The sequence below is a fragment of the Staurois parvus genome, unplaced genomic scaffold (genome assembly GCF_062004578.1).
Source record: "Staurois parvus isolate SC_StPar_1 unplaced genomic scaffold, SC_StPar_1.0 ptg000385l, whole genome shotgun sequence".
NCBI classification, from domain to species: Eukaryota; Metazoa; Chordata; class Amphibia; order Anura; family Ranidae; genus Staurois; species Staurois parvus.
In genome coordinates this window covers 586,455-601,222 of record NW_028318181.1, presented here as the reverse complement: position 1 = coordinate 601,222, position 14,768 = coordinate 586,455, and the positions used below count along the sequence as shown (strand labels likewise).

The following is a 14,768-nucleotide window of genomic DNA, read 5'->3' as shown; positions in this document are numbered from 1 at the left end:
ATTTTTGCTGTGAAGAAGAGGCATGTGATCTCCGCTGAGTCAAATTCAGTTTTGAGAACTGCAAAAGTAAACCAACATCTGTGATAATATCTTGTAGGCAGAGAAACTGCCCAATAATCTTACAAAAACCTCTGGAAGAGCATGACATTGTGAATGGATTCATGGAATTTATTTACCAAACAAATTAAACATATACAGCCTTATTCTACATAATTAAAAAACTAATCTTTATTTCATGATGGAATAACCTTTGGATAGTAATATATTTTCCTCAAAAAGCATTATTTAAAAAAAATCTGATTTAAATAAAAAAAATCAGATTTAAATAAAAACAGATTTTTTTGATTTTTTTTTTAAATCATTGATTTTTATCCACCCTGTATACAGTACATGTTCTCGGCTGCATAAGAGCTGGGGGAGGAGAAACACCAGCACACTGGCCTTCCTAGTGAATGGCTTTGCGGAGGGGGGAGGCGGGCTGTCAGTAAAAGTCTGATCAATGGAGGAGTGGAAGAGAGCAAACTGAGTTCCTAGCACAGCTAGATAACTGACCATGCTGTGTTCTCCTGCCTAGTGTGGTCAGTTTTTAATTGGAATGCAGAGGAACTGGCAGGAACACCAGGGATTTTACACAAAGAAAGCAATACAGAGAGAACAGGATACTTTTTCATACAAGTACATGATACAGCAGGCACATATCAAGAATATGAAGTGTTGGGTTTCCATATTCTTCAAAGGCAGGTATTAAAGAAACAATGCTTTGGTGTTATTGCAGCAGAGAAAAATCTGTAAATGAATTGCAGCAATTTTTTCACATTTTATTTGTCCACCTGTCAGCCATTAATAAAAAAAATTGATTGCTGAGTACTGAAGTAAATTGAATACGATGTAGATTGAGTGGGGAAAATTAGAATCCATCATTCTATTTTTTTTTGCTGTCTGTACCGACTGGGGAGATTCACTCCTTCTCTTTGTCCTGCTGGCCATTGACACTTAAAGAGAAAATGATGGGAAATCCAAAATTGTACATTTGTTCCCAGGACAATTGTAGAGAGGAACTCATCCAAAGATCAAAAAATTGTTGTAGGAACAACTGTCGAAGAGGGGACTTCCCTCGCCTTGCAGAGGTTTACTCTGACTTCTTGTACTGTCTCCACTACAGGACAGGAAGGGAAATCTCCCCAATAGAACACAGACAGCGACACAAACTGTCGGGGATTTAACCCTTCCCTACTCTATTCAAGACAGAAAAAATGTTGTGGGTACACCTGCACTTTTAGTAAGCATGATAGAACAAAGATCACATTCTTGTTTTGGGTTTCCTAAAGTACTGATTAATACAAATTATTGTCTAAACAGCTACGAGTCCTTAATCACCCGCCCTCCTGGGGATATAAACCCCTTCCCGACCAGGCCATTTTTTGCGATACGGCCCTGCATTACTTTAACTGACAATTGTGCGGTCATGCAACGCTGTACCCAAATGAAATTGACGTCCTTTTTTTCCCACAAATAGAGTTTTCTTTCTGTGGTATTTGATTGCCTGTGCGTTTTCTGTTTTATTGCGCTATAAACAAAAAAGTCAGACAATTTTGAAAATATATTTTTGACTTTTTTGCTATTAAACATTAAAAAAAAATTTTAAATCATATTTCGTCATACATTTTCATCATAAATGTATTCTGCTACATGTCTTTGCTAAAAAAAAAATCCCAGTACATGTAAATTAATTGGTTTACATGAAAGTTATAGCGTTTACAAATGGCGGTGCATATACTGGAATTTTTCTTATTTATTTTTTACCAGTAATGGCGGCGATCAGCGACTTATAGCGGGACTGCAGCGGGCATTCTGACACTGGGGGGGGAATTGACTTGGTGCCACTGATATCCCCAGTGACACCAATACAGTGCTACTATAAAGCACTGACACTGTACTAATGGCACTGGGCAGGAAGGGGTTAACATGTGGAGTGATCAAAGGGTTAACTGTGTGCTATTTCACTGTGTGCTGTGTGTGTGTTTTCCACTGTAAGCACACTGTTTTGTATGGTTCTGCTACACAGAGCTATATAAAGCAGAGTGTAGGAGCTGACTGGGAAGAGACCTGTATTGTTTACATACAAGTCTCTCCCCCATCGGTAATAGTTGGAGGTTGCCAGGTGCCAGCGGGTAACCACCGGCCGGGGCCCAGTGATCGACAGCTGAGGTCACAAATGGCACGCGGGTAGGGCGCGGTGCCCCATACCCGGAACTGCAAAATCACGTGTATATATGCATGGTTTTGTGCACCCTTGCCACCCTGTAGCAGTATTTCTGTTATAGGGTGGCACAGAAGCTGATAATGAAGTAGCTGTTATTAGGTTTGTGAAAAATCAGAGGCCTAACATGAAAAGTGGGTGGAGAACTGTGACTTCAGCTCAGTGATGATGAAGGTAGAAGAATTTGGGAGAAACACCACAGAACAAATTTCATCCTCAACACTAACATGTCCAATTGCTCCTTTTCCAAAATTGCAAATTCCGCACAGCATCAGAATAGCACCCCGTTCATGCAAACCACTGCGGGTGTGCATGTTAAGTTAAAAACACCCCAAAAGCGGTCCGCAAAATGCGGTGCGATGTGCAGAATCGGATCTCATAAGTGTGAACACCTATGCGATTCGTTCTAGTGCGGACCCAAAAAAGGGTCCTACACATTTTTGGTGCGGGTGCGGTGCGAATAGAGCCTTACAAAATGTATGGCTCCAATCACATCGCACACAAATCGCATGTGATTTGCACAGGAATACGGTGCGGTTCCTGTGTGAATCACATGAGATATACCGCACCGCACATATGTGAACCCAGGCTCAAGCTTCAAGATACAAAATGCTCAAGTGAACAGCAGCTTTCGCAGCTTTTCTCTCTTACAATAATTAAAGCAGAATCAAAAATGACTTGATAGCTGCATGGGCATTGGGAACTGACCATTTGTACCCACCACTTGGACATTACTGAAATAAAACAAATCTCACTGTTACATTGTATACCAGGTCTTCTGCATTTGTAATATAAATCACACTATATTGGATATATCTAACACAAACAACAAATTATTACATTTCTAAAATTTGTCGATAGTTATTTTATTTCTTCTGTACGAATAATTACTGCAGTGAAGACAAAGTGTAATTTTCATTTTAGCAATCTGCTTTTATTATAATCTGTCTTGTAGCCTTTCAGTTTTCCCAGAAACTAATTAACTAGATGCTCAGAATGAACTAACATTGCTATATATGAAAGTACCATGCTTGCAGATTAGAAATGTAAGAGGAAATACTTACAGCGTGGAAGATGGATGGTAGAACAAAGCCGAAATGTGCTGTCTGCAAATAGCCAGAGACTGACAGACCTTATGCCGCTAATCTACTTAGCAGTGTATTAAAACTTCTCAGTCCATTCCACTAAGACAGGGTCAAGCAATCCGGAACTGCAGCCTTCAAATGCATATTAAAGTGTAGTTAAGGCTAGCCATACACTACACAATGTTCTGTCCAATTTCTGCCCAATTTCCTTTAGATTTACCATCAACTATGTAGTGCAAGGGCCTGCCTAATTAGATACAATTGAAAATGTATCTAATAATATGAGGCTTGACCTCATATTATATGGCTTTTGGTAAATCTAAACCAAAAATCTCAAGAAAATTGTATAATGTATGGCCAGCCTTAGGTATGATATGCAACTATGCAAAATCTGGGCAGACTGAAGAACGTAGAACTAAAGTTGTGTCTACACAAGAAGAGGTCACCCAATGTAATCTAGAAAGTTTATGGGTAGAGTAACATTTTCTCTTTCTTCTTTGCTGTAATGCAGATGTAAGAGCGAAAGTGCTGGTCAATGAAGTTTATACCACATTCTTTGCATAATAAATGTGTATGTCAGGTTAAAAAATGATCACGAGATGGTTTTACATGGGTGATACCCCTTCCAATGTATGAAAAGATAAAAAAAATACATTACATAAGAACCCATCAAACACCCTACACTGGCCTCATAAAGAATAAACTCCTTAAAAGGAAAACAATAGCTTTAAATCAATTTGTTTTTGTTTAATTAGATGTTTTCTTTCTGTTATGTTAACATATAATAAATCTTTTAATGGACTGCCAGAGCACTGTGGGATAGCATCAAACCAGTAAGGCTCCATGTACACAGGACACTCCTGAATGATGGAAACTGACTGCTGGAAAACGCAATTTAAAAAATGTCTGTTTAGCTGCGTTTGCATACCGCGTTTATGAGCGTTTGCTTTTAGAAGCATTTTTTAAACCACTTGCCTACAGGGCACTTATACCACCTTCCTGACCAGGCCAGAGATAGAGCTTTCTTTTGGTGGTATTTAATCACCTCTGGGTTTTTTATTTTTTGCTAAACCAAAAACAACTGAAAATTTTGAAAAAAAAAAAAAATTTCTCAGTTTTTGTTATAAAATTTTGTAAATAAGTGATTTTTCTCCTTCACTGATGTGCACTAATGAGGCTGCACTGATGGGCACTGATAGGCTGCACTGATGGGCACTGATAGGCTGCACTGATGGACACTGATAGGTGGCACTGATGAGGAGGCCCTGGTAGGTGGCACTGATGGGCCTGACAGGCATCACTGATGGGCACTGAAAGGCAGCACTCATGTATGGCACTGATAGGCGGCACTGATAGGCGGCACTGACTGACACTGTTAGGTGGCACTGACTGGCACTGTTAGGCAGCACTGATAGGCAGCACTGATGGGCGGCACTGATAGGTGACACTGAGGCAGCTCAGATGGGCACTGATATGTGGCATTGATGTGCACTGGTAGGCACTGATATGTGGCATTGATGTGGCACTGATGTGGTACAGGCAGGTGGCATGGATGAGCACTGACAGCTGGCACTTATGGACACTGACAGGTCGCACTGCTGGGGCTACACTGATCATCAGGGCACACTGATCACCAGTGCCCTGATGTTCAGTGCACATGTCCCCTCTGGGGAATGCCGATTACCGGCTCTCCTCTCCTCTCAAGCTGTCAGCGTGACAGCTCGTGAGGAGAGAAATGTCGATAACCGGCATTTCCCTAGTAACATGTGATCAGCTGTGATTGGACACAGCTGATCACATGACAGAGCCGACATCTTTGGCTCTTTCCATTGATCGGTGATCCGCTGTGTCCGAGGGACACAGCACACCACCGATCACCGAGGGACACAGCGCACCACTGATCGCCGAGGGACACAGCGCACCACTGACCGCCGAGGGACACAGCGCACCACTGATCGCCGCACTGCGCACTACCAGAGCCGTGCATGTGCGGTCAGACTCTGACTGTCCTATGAGGCTGCATAACCCCTGACCCTCTGTCTGGACAGCGCTGATTGGCCCTGTGCTGATCACATGCACTGTCCCAAGAAAAAAAAATTCTCTAGCAATACAGACCAAACAGAGCATGTGCAGAGTGCCTCCTAGAGCTCTGTACTATCAGCAGATGGATTGGGGACAGTAGAAGAAGGGGAGAATCAGAGAAGATAGCATCAAACATTCTTTTTACACAATGCAAATGATTAACCCCTCACAGTGAGTATAACAAGCATGCTTTACTGCATATACAGACTGGTTTTACTGTTGTGGGTTTAGTGACACTTTAACCACTCTTGATGTAATGAATCACTTCCCATCTTTCCTCCATGTGCAGTCGATGACCCTTTGTCCTTTGCATAGCCCATGGATAAATAAAATCAAAATGAAAGTGTTACTAGACCCAGGACCCTGCATTCACTATATCTGGTCACCCACAGTACACAGAACATGGAAATGACATTATTTTAGTAAATCTAAACTGCTAAATACCTTTTCTCATCAGCAGTTAGAGCAGTCTTGTGACTTCAGCAGAGCACTGGTTAAAGCTTGTAGGAGGAGTTTTCTTTCTGCTCTAGGAGGATGTGAAAGTCCTGACCCTCTGTCTGGACAGCGATGATTGGCCCTGTGCTGATCACATGAACACTCCCAAGACAAAAAAAACACCTCTGTAGCAATACACACCAAACTGGGCATGTGCATGTGACCAAGGGTTCTGTCTGTATCAGGTGGTCATTTCAACAAGTGGAGGGGCAGAGAAGACAGGATCAAACAGCTTTTTTACACAATGCAGAGGATTAACCCCTTAGGTTCCACAGTGAGTATAACAAGCATGCTTTACTGCATATACAGAATGATTTCACTGTTGTGGGTTTAGTAACACTTTAATAAAGGAAAGTACCGGTTTGAACTAAATCATATTTAGTATTTTGTATTCAGCCATTTAGGTATTGGCAGAGGGCCAGGGATTTTACCACAAGCACTGAATAACAACAATGTTCACAGAAGCATAAAGAGGATTTTATCTTTGAATGAATCCACAGTGATTCCCCGCCGTACTGAGAACAGCGCCACGGACAGCGAACGGTTTTGAACTTTCCCACAAATAAGTTGGCTGAAATTTAACTTTAAATGAATAGCAATCTACCACAATCTATGCCAGCTGTGCCTAGCCATTGATGGACACAGACAGTGAAACTGACCATTCTTGACTGACCTTTGAGACCCACCACAATCCTCTATGGACTTCATTCTTCTATGTCTGTATAGCACATAATGAAAAATGATTTGCTATCTCTCTACAGGAAAGTGAATATTCAGCTCCAAGCTACCTTACCAACCTCTGTATGTAATAATCAGCAACACTCTGCAAGGCCCAATGTTACCTTATTACTACTTGGTATTATTACTATTATTATGATAGGCGTAGTACTAAACCTTCTCCATTTATTCATAGGCAATTTGTCTGCCGACTGAACACTTGGAGATTGCTATGTATCCCTTTCCAGCCTTAGGGCTCATGTACACTGCAGCTGATAAACTCACGTTCAGGAGCTGTTCAGCGTTTTTTTCAGCAGCCCCTGAACTCTCCCTAATGTTTTCCTATGTGTCCATGCACACATCTTCGTTTACAGTCGTCTACAGGCAGTTGAATTTACAGTCTTTTTTTTAATGCAACAAACGTGTGTTCAGACATTGATTTTATCAGCGCTTTAAACGCAAATCGCTTGTAAACGTGTCTAAACGCGGAAAATCGCGTTTATAAGTGTTTGCATTTGAATTTTTTTTTTTAACTCTTCCAGTTCCCAATGCTGTCCAGAGCCTTTTTTCATCATGAAAAATGCATGCAAAGAATTTTCAAGGTGCTCAGATGGACAAAACACTGAACAGAGGATGTTCCTACCAAGCTTGTCACACATTAAAATGACCAATTCACACCTCAGACCTCTCCCACCCTTGGAAACAAAAGATATGTTAATGACCATTCACACCTCCAATTCCTTTAGGAAGACCCCCTGCCAGGAGGCCTTAATGACTCACTCCACCAGACACCTTTCCCACCCTTGGAAACAAAAGAAATGTTAATGAGCAACTCACACCTATCTGAACACATACTTCTGTCTCTGCTTCTACTGTGTGTATTTCTCTGAAACAGTCTGAAATAGTTAATAATTTACCACTTTTCAGTGCATTCTGGGCATTTGGGAGGTTCTCCTGTGCTTATCTTTAAAAAACGCTTCTAAACGCAAACGTGCATAAACGCATCATGCAAACGTGGCTAAACAGAAGTTTTTTAACCTACGTTTCCCAATAGTCAGTTTCCATTGTTCAGAAACGTCCCGTGTACATGGGGCCTTAGGCTCCATGTACATGGGACGTTTGCAAAACTCTTCTGAACGATGGAAACTGCTGGAAAACGTAGGTTAAAAAATGTCAGTTTAGCTGCGTTTGCATAACGCGTTTATAAGCGTTTTTTAAGATAACCTTAGAAGACCTTCCAAAATACCCAGAATGTACTGAAAAACAGTAAAAAATTAACTATTTCAGACATTTAGAGATAAATAGAGAGAGCAGAAGCAGAGAGAGCAGTATGTGTTTAGATGACTTGTCTTTTCTGGTTGTATTCACTATGGATCCCATCATGAGCATAATGCGGCACGTTCTACCATTTTTTTCCTTCACGTGAAACCTGGAACTGACTGCGCTGGTGTACCGGGTCCATTTGAATACATGGAAAACGCTGTGCATGCATTTCTGATGAAGAAAAAAGGCTCTAGACAGCATCTGGATATGGAACAGTTAAAAAATGCTTATAAACACGGTTAGCCTCGTTTACACACGTTTGGCATTTGAAACACTGATAAAATCTACTCCTGAACGCAAGTTTGGTGCATTCTGTAAACGACTGTGAACTCAACTGCCTGTAAATGACTGTAAACAACATAGTGTACATGGCCACATAGGAAAACATTAGGGGATGCTGAAAAAAACACAGAAAAGCTCCTGAATGTGAGTTTATCAGCTGCAGTATACTTGAACCCTTATGCAGATCAACTACTCCTGGTTGTAGGTCTTCAGAGTTCTTTTTTGCGAAGCATGGTTCACATCAGCTTATGAACAGCAATCCAAAAATGTTTGAGTGTCTTTTATCAATCAAAGTAGCTCTAAACCACACCTCCAAATTCAGACTTCATATCTTCATTAGTTGGACTCCAGCTGTGTAAACTACTGACTCCAATTAGCATTCAATGAAGTAATTAGTCTATGGCACGGGTGTCAAACTGGCGGCCCTCCAGCTGTTGCCAAACTACAAATCCCACGAGGCATTGCAAAATTGGCAGTTACAAGCATTGCTCCCAAAGGTAGAGGCATGATGGGACTTGTAGTTTCGCAACAGCTGGAGGGCCGCCAGTTTGACACCCCTGGTCTATGGGTTCACTTACTTTTTCTCCCAGCACTGTAAGGCTAGGGTCACACCTATGCAGTTTGCGTTTGATCCATTTCTGCAGTGCGTTTTGCATATGTGTTTTTTATGTGTTTTTTTTTTTTGTTGCTAAGTAGATTAAAACACAAAACGTATCAAAAACTCACTACATGCTTTTTTGTAGCGTCTCCATTGAAGTCTATAGAAGCAAAAACGCAATGTTTTACGTTCAAAAAAGTCCCTGACCCTTTCCAAAGAACACACCAGGTGAAAACGCAGAGATGTGAACCTGTCCCATAGAAAATCATGTTAAATAAAGTGCTGTGTGTTTCCAGAAAACGCATAGGTGTGAAGCTAGACTAAATGTTTTAATGGGCGTGTTCAATAAAGACACAAGATATTAGAATTGTTTCTGTTACCTGCTTAAACACAATGGGGCTGATTTACTAAAACTGGAGGGTGCAAAATCTGGTGCAGCTGTGCATGGTAGCCAATCAGCTTCTAACTTCAGCTTGTTCACTTAAGCTGACAATAAAACCTGGAAGCTGATTGGTTTCTATGCAGAGCTGCACCAGAGTTTGCACTCTTCATTTCTAGTAAATCAACCCCTATGTGTTTGTCTATTATTGTGACTTAAATGAGGGTCAGATCATATTTATGGCAAATTACTGCAGAAAACCATTTAATTCCAAGGGGTTCACATACTTTTCCTTGCCACTGTATATAGCAACTATCACACAAATAGAGTAATGGGACAGACTAGGTGTGGCCAGGTGCTAATTGATAAACTTCTGAATTAGTAATGACAACGCTGATGGCTACACCCCCTGCAATATTTGTTCATCCCGCTGTTTTATTGGGAGGCCATAGGACTACTTTAAGTGCTTACTTGCAATGTTTCCTTTCCGTATATTATTTTTTATTTACTTGCAATGTGTTTTTGAACTTGCTGCAAAATTTGGCTACTTCAGAAAGTGTAAATTTCCTTAGCACAGTCATCTTCCTTTATGCATATCGTAGTCCTCTCCTCTTTCGAGAGTGTCTAATTACTGGAGCTGTGCTGGCCCAGCTCCTACATCCCTCCCTTTATAAGTTTTTATCTAGCTACTGGAAGAGAAGTGAGGGTGAATATAATTAAGTGTCACTTGAGTGTCAAATCTGAGTCTCCTGAGGCTGCCAATATCACATCGAACATGGTAGCACCCAGTAGCCGACTCAGGGTTTCTGAAAAGGTGCAAAATAATACAGTACTATGGGAAGATTTTTGTTCAAATAAATGGTCTGACAATAATGTTTTGTTAAACAGACCAACTTAAATAGACAACACAGTCTAAAATGAAAAAATAATGATCCTGACGAATATTGATTAAATAAATAGAGAAGTCTAAATGTGAAATGATGGAGAATCTTCAATACAAAACAAAAACATTTTCACAAATGATAAGGAAACATATCACAAACATAACAATAACCATGTGATAAATGATTAGCACTATAAAACATTTGCACAATAATGAAGATTAAAAGTAACATAACTTTCTTTTTTTGATTAGAAAGATAAATAAAGCCAAAAAACACTGAATATGTACAAAGCATCTGATTTTTAAAAAATTCTAAAATCATAAATAGTATAAATAGTAGTTTTATCTAGTAAGATTTGTGACAGGTGATATTTAATGTGATTTGGAGCACTGTGCCATTGTTACATCTTTATCTCTACATCAATATAACAGGTGGGAAACATTTTTTCTCAGAATTTTAGATGTTCTTCTAAGGCTAGGTTCACATATGTGCGGTACGGATCCACACCACCCGCACAGAGGAATGCAGACCTGCGGGCGGGTGCCATTAGTTCTAATGGCACGCTGCCCACACTGGAAAATGCAACCGTACTGGGAACCGAGGTTCCCGTGTGGGCTGCATTTTCAGAAGAAGTGCAGGGACTTCTCCCCTGCGTGTCACGTGGCACGGGAGTCCATTCAAACGAATGGGCTCTCATGCACACGCAAAACGTGGCCCGCACAGCCGCATATATGTGAACCAGGGATTAAGGCTAGGTTCACACCTGTGTGATTGTGCAGGCTGCGATTTGAGCAAGCACGAGAGCCCATTCATTTCAAAGGGCTGCTGCATCCCGGGACACGCAGGAAAGAAGTACCTGCACTTTTTTTGAAATCGCAGCTCGCATGGGAACCAAAGTTCTCAGTACGGGTGCAATTTCCAGTGTGGGCGGTGTGCCATTAGGATTAATGGCACCCACCCATAGTTCCCACATCTCTCTGTGTGGGTGGCTGCGACTTCCAGTATTTATGCGGATCCAGCGGCACCACCCGCACAGATGTGAACCTAGCCTAACAAGATCTGCTTACAATAACAATAAAACACAAATAGACACATTATCTGAAAAGTATCGTTTTATGCTCAGTTCATAAAACAAGTCCATTTATAAAACATATACATTGTAAACTCTAACGGCCAGCAGCTGATGCGTAGCACTATAATCCAAGGTAATGTGAAACGTGTATATTGTACTAGAATTAGGAAAATAGCTGTTATGACACTTTGCAGTATGAAATGCTGTAATTTCTTTTCAGAAAATCCTTCATTAAAAAAATATGGGTTTTTTTGTAAAAGATCAATGAAAAATAAATTTTTTTGGGGGGACTCCTGCCATAAGTAATGAATACTCCCAAATAAAGAACGATAACCAGTTCATCCACAGATGAACTCTTCCACAGGTCCCCGGAGTCTGTAGTCGGAGGAAGTGCAGTCTTTATAGGCTCTAGATCCTCTTTAGGAAGCCGAGTTTGAGGCTGCTGGGAATTTGGATCATTTCCAGAGCATGGGGAGATGGACTGAATGGAAATGTTACTTGAAAGAGATATTTGCTGTCCAGCATCAACTGGGATCCATCTTCACGATTGCTTAGCATGGACTGAAATAATAAACAGAACATTTAAATTATAAATAATGATAAATATTTTTCTTACATACTGTCTCCAGTCAGTGCTCCTGATCACTGCTACACCAGTTATATGATAACACTGTACTGCACTGGTGACAGTACGTTAAAAAAAAAAGAAAACGTTGTGAAAAAAACAATTTTTTTAACCTCCCTAGCGGTCTGATTATGTCAGTATTTCTGTGCTGAAAGCGGTACACATTCTTTTCAATGGAAATTTGTTGTTTCTTTATTGTAAGCTTGTAATTTTTAGGAATAACTCACTGAAATCTGTCTGAACAAGAGTCTAGTAAACATCCCGGGTATGATAAAATTTGAAACACGAAATCATAAATTATAATATAATAAATAATCATAAAAAATAATAATATAATAAAAATACATTTAATCCAATAATGTAATCAAACCAAAAACACTGAAATTTGAAATATAGCGCCAAGTTCGCCCATCACTGAGCAAAGTCGCAAAATCGTTTTCAGTGTCTGATGACGAATTTCCCCACGAATCATTATCACTCAATTCTACAAGTAGTTCTGATTTACTATATCGCTGTTCTCTAGCTGGTCTAAAACCGATTTTGACCTAAAGGGACGCTTTTTGGACGCCATGGACGTTTCTCAGTTTCCAGGCAGAAAGAACGGTTAAAATGCAGGCAGGGCACAGGACAAAGCACTCGGGACAAAATGTATGTGAAATGGGTTGATACAGTAATGTTTTACTATGTGATTTTAGTGTATTTAGTGAATGTCAAATTTTTACATTTTTTAATTTCTCGCCGGGTTCCGTCCCCCGTACGTCCCAACGCTCACAGGGAACGGAAGACGGATGCTGGTATCGGCCGGAGGACATGGCCGGGGACGCTGCAGGGGGGACATCGCAGAAGCGCAGGACAAGGTAAGTGCTGCAGGGATTGCTGGAGAAACGCTGCAGTGCATTCCCGAGTGTAGCTCGGGGTTACCACTTCTGGTACTGAAAGTTAACCCCGAGCTACACTCGGGAATACCGCCAGGGGGGTTAAATTTCCTAAATTTCCAAAAAATTGTGAAAAAAAATTACAACTTGAAAAAACTTGCTATGCCTCTTACTTAATAGCTTGGACTGTCTACTTTTCAAATATGGATCATTTGGGGGACATCTGTATTGTCCTGGCATTTTCAGGCCTCAAGAAATTAGATTAGCCACAAGTACATCAGGACTGATCGATTTTCAGATATAAATACCATAGTTTGTGGACTGTGTAACTTTCCTACAGACTAAATATTATACACTGATTTGTGTTATTTTTATTAAAGAAATGTAGCAGATTGCAGTTTGGCCTAAAGTTATGAAGAAAAAATAATTATTTGCTAAATTTTATAACAGAAACAAAGAAAAACTATTTTGTTCAATACTTTTGGTATTTTTCATTTATTTTGCAAAAAAATAAAAAGCCCTATGGTGATTAAATACCACTAAAAGAAAGCTATTTTTGTGTGAAAAAAATGATACAAATTTAATATGGGTACAGTGTTGCATGACCGCACAATTGTCATTCAAACAGTGACAGCGCTGAAAGCTGAAAATTGGCCTGGGCAGGAAGGGGGTGAAAGTGCTCGGTATTGAAGTGGTTAAAATAAAATATATTAATATACTTTTTTATACTTTGCGCCCTATTCTAGTAACCACCACTACTGCATGTACCTCAGAATCCACACATTATGGAGGAACATCATGCTAATTTACCAGGAGTGACAGTTGGGTGTGGCTTGTCAGTGTAACTGTTGCCATTTATTTGAACTTGCTGCTGGAATTTGTAATGTAACATGTTCAAGAAGATTTTGGAGATGAGGACTTTTATTCCCAACAAGATGGGGCACCCCAACACTACCATCATGATGGAAGGGCCTATTTTGATCAGAATCTGCCAAACAGATGGATTGGGTGAAAAGGTTCAGCAGAAAACCCTTGGCTTCCACCAGACCTCATGCCACTGGACTTTTTCTTATGGAGATTTCTAAAAGATAAGGTTTATGCTACAAAATGGTGACCACTGACGAATTAAGAGTAGCCATTGAAAGAGAATTACAATAGTAAAAAAAAAAAATGATCCTCAATGTTTGTGATTCTATGCTTCGCATTATCAGCAATGCCTGGACCATCTGGTCATCAGTTTGAGAACAGGCGTTATATAGGGATATGTATAAAAAAAAATACATTTATGTATATTATTTTAAAATTTGAAAGTGAACTGTATTATAATGAATATTGACTTTATAATCATTCATATATTTTGGGAAATCCTAAGCTATACTTCTACCATGACTGCCGTAATAATTGGGAAACTAATATTTTGTGAACCATTCCGGATGGAGACAGATACTGGTTCAGAGTACTTGCTGATATGTAATTACTTGCTCTGAGTGATATACATAGATCGACACATTGGGTGACATTGTATTCATGTTTGGTTTTATATCTGCAATGATCCGTGATTTACTATTCTCCTGCTCTGACCATGCATACGCTATCCTAACGTGAGATTTTTCTTTTTTGGTTCTCACTTGTACCTTGTGTCTGCTCTTCGAAGTGTTCTTTGTTTGTTCAATCAAAAAGAAAAAAAAACAATAAAAAATTGTTAATCATAAAAAAAAAATAAAAAAATTGGGAAACTAATTTAGGCTAGTTGTTTTTTCAACATCTTACGTACAGCTGTCACTAGTCCTACCAGTAATTCCACCTATAGATAACTCATGTAGAATATCATTCATTTTTTTTTGTTATTGTTAAGAAAATGGACACACAAAATGATATTAACGTTATCACATTTACATTTAATGTATTTTTAAAAAACCTAGCAACTGCGTTGGATGGAGCAATGTTAATTTGTACTTTGCGATGCATCCCACTAGGCATTTGTAAACTCAATATTTTGTTTACAGCAAAACTGCAGGCAAATGCCTTTAAGCAAATCTAAAATGCATATATGTGAAATGTATTTGCAATTTCCACACATTTTACCCACTG

General features: G+C 39.8%; 1 protein-coding gene across 1 annotated transcript in view; it reads right to left on the bottom strand.

The window, feature by feature from the left end:
- Positions 1-10,188: 10,188 nt before the first annotated feature.
- The window catches only part of LOC149455885 (unconventional myosin-Vc-like), a 194,037-nt gene continuing 189,457 nt past the window's right edge, over positions 10,189-14,768 (bottom strand). Inside the window, exon 41 of the mRNA XM_089685756.1 lies at positions 10,189-11,738. Within this exon, the coding sequence (XP_089541882.1) occupies positions 11,586-11,738 (153 nt within the window). The 3' untranslated portion in view covers positions 10,189-11,585. The remainder of the gene's footprint in view (positions 11,739-14,768) is intronic.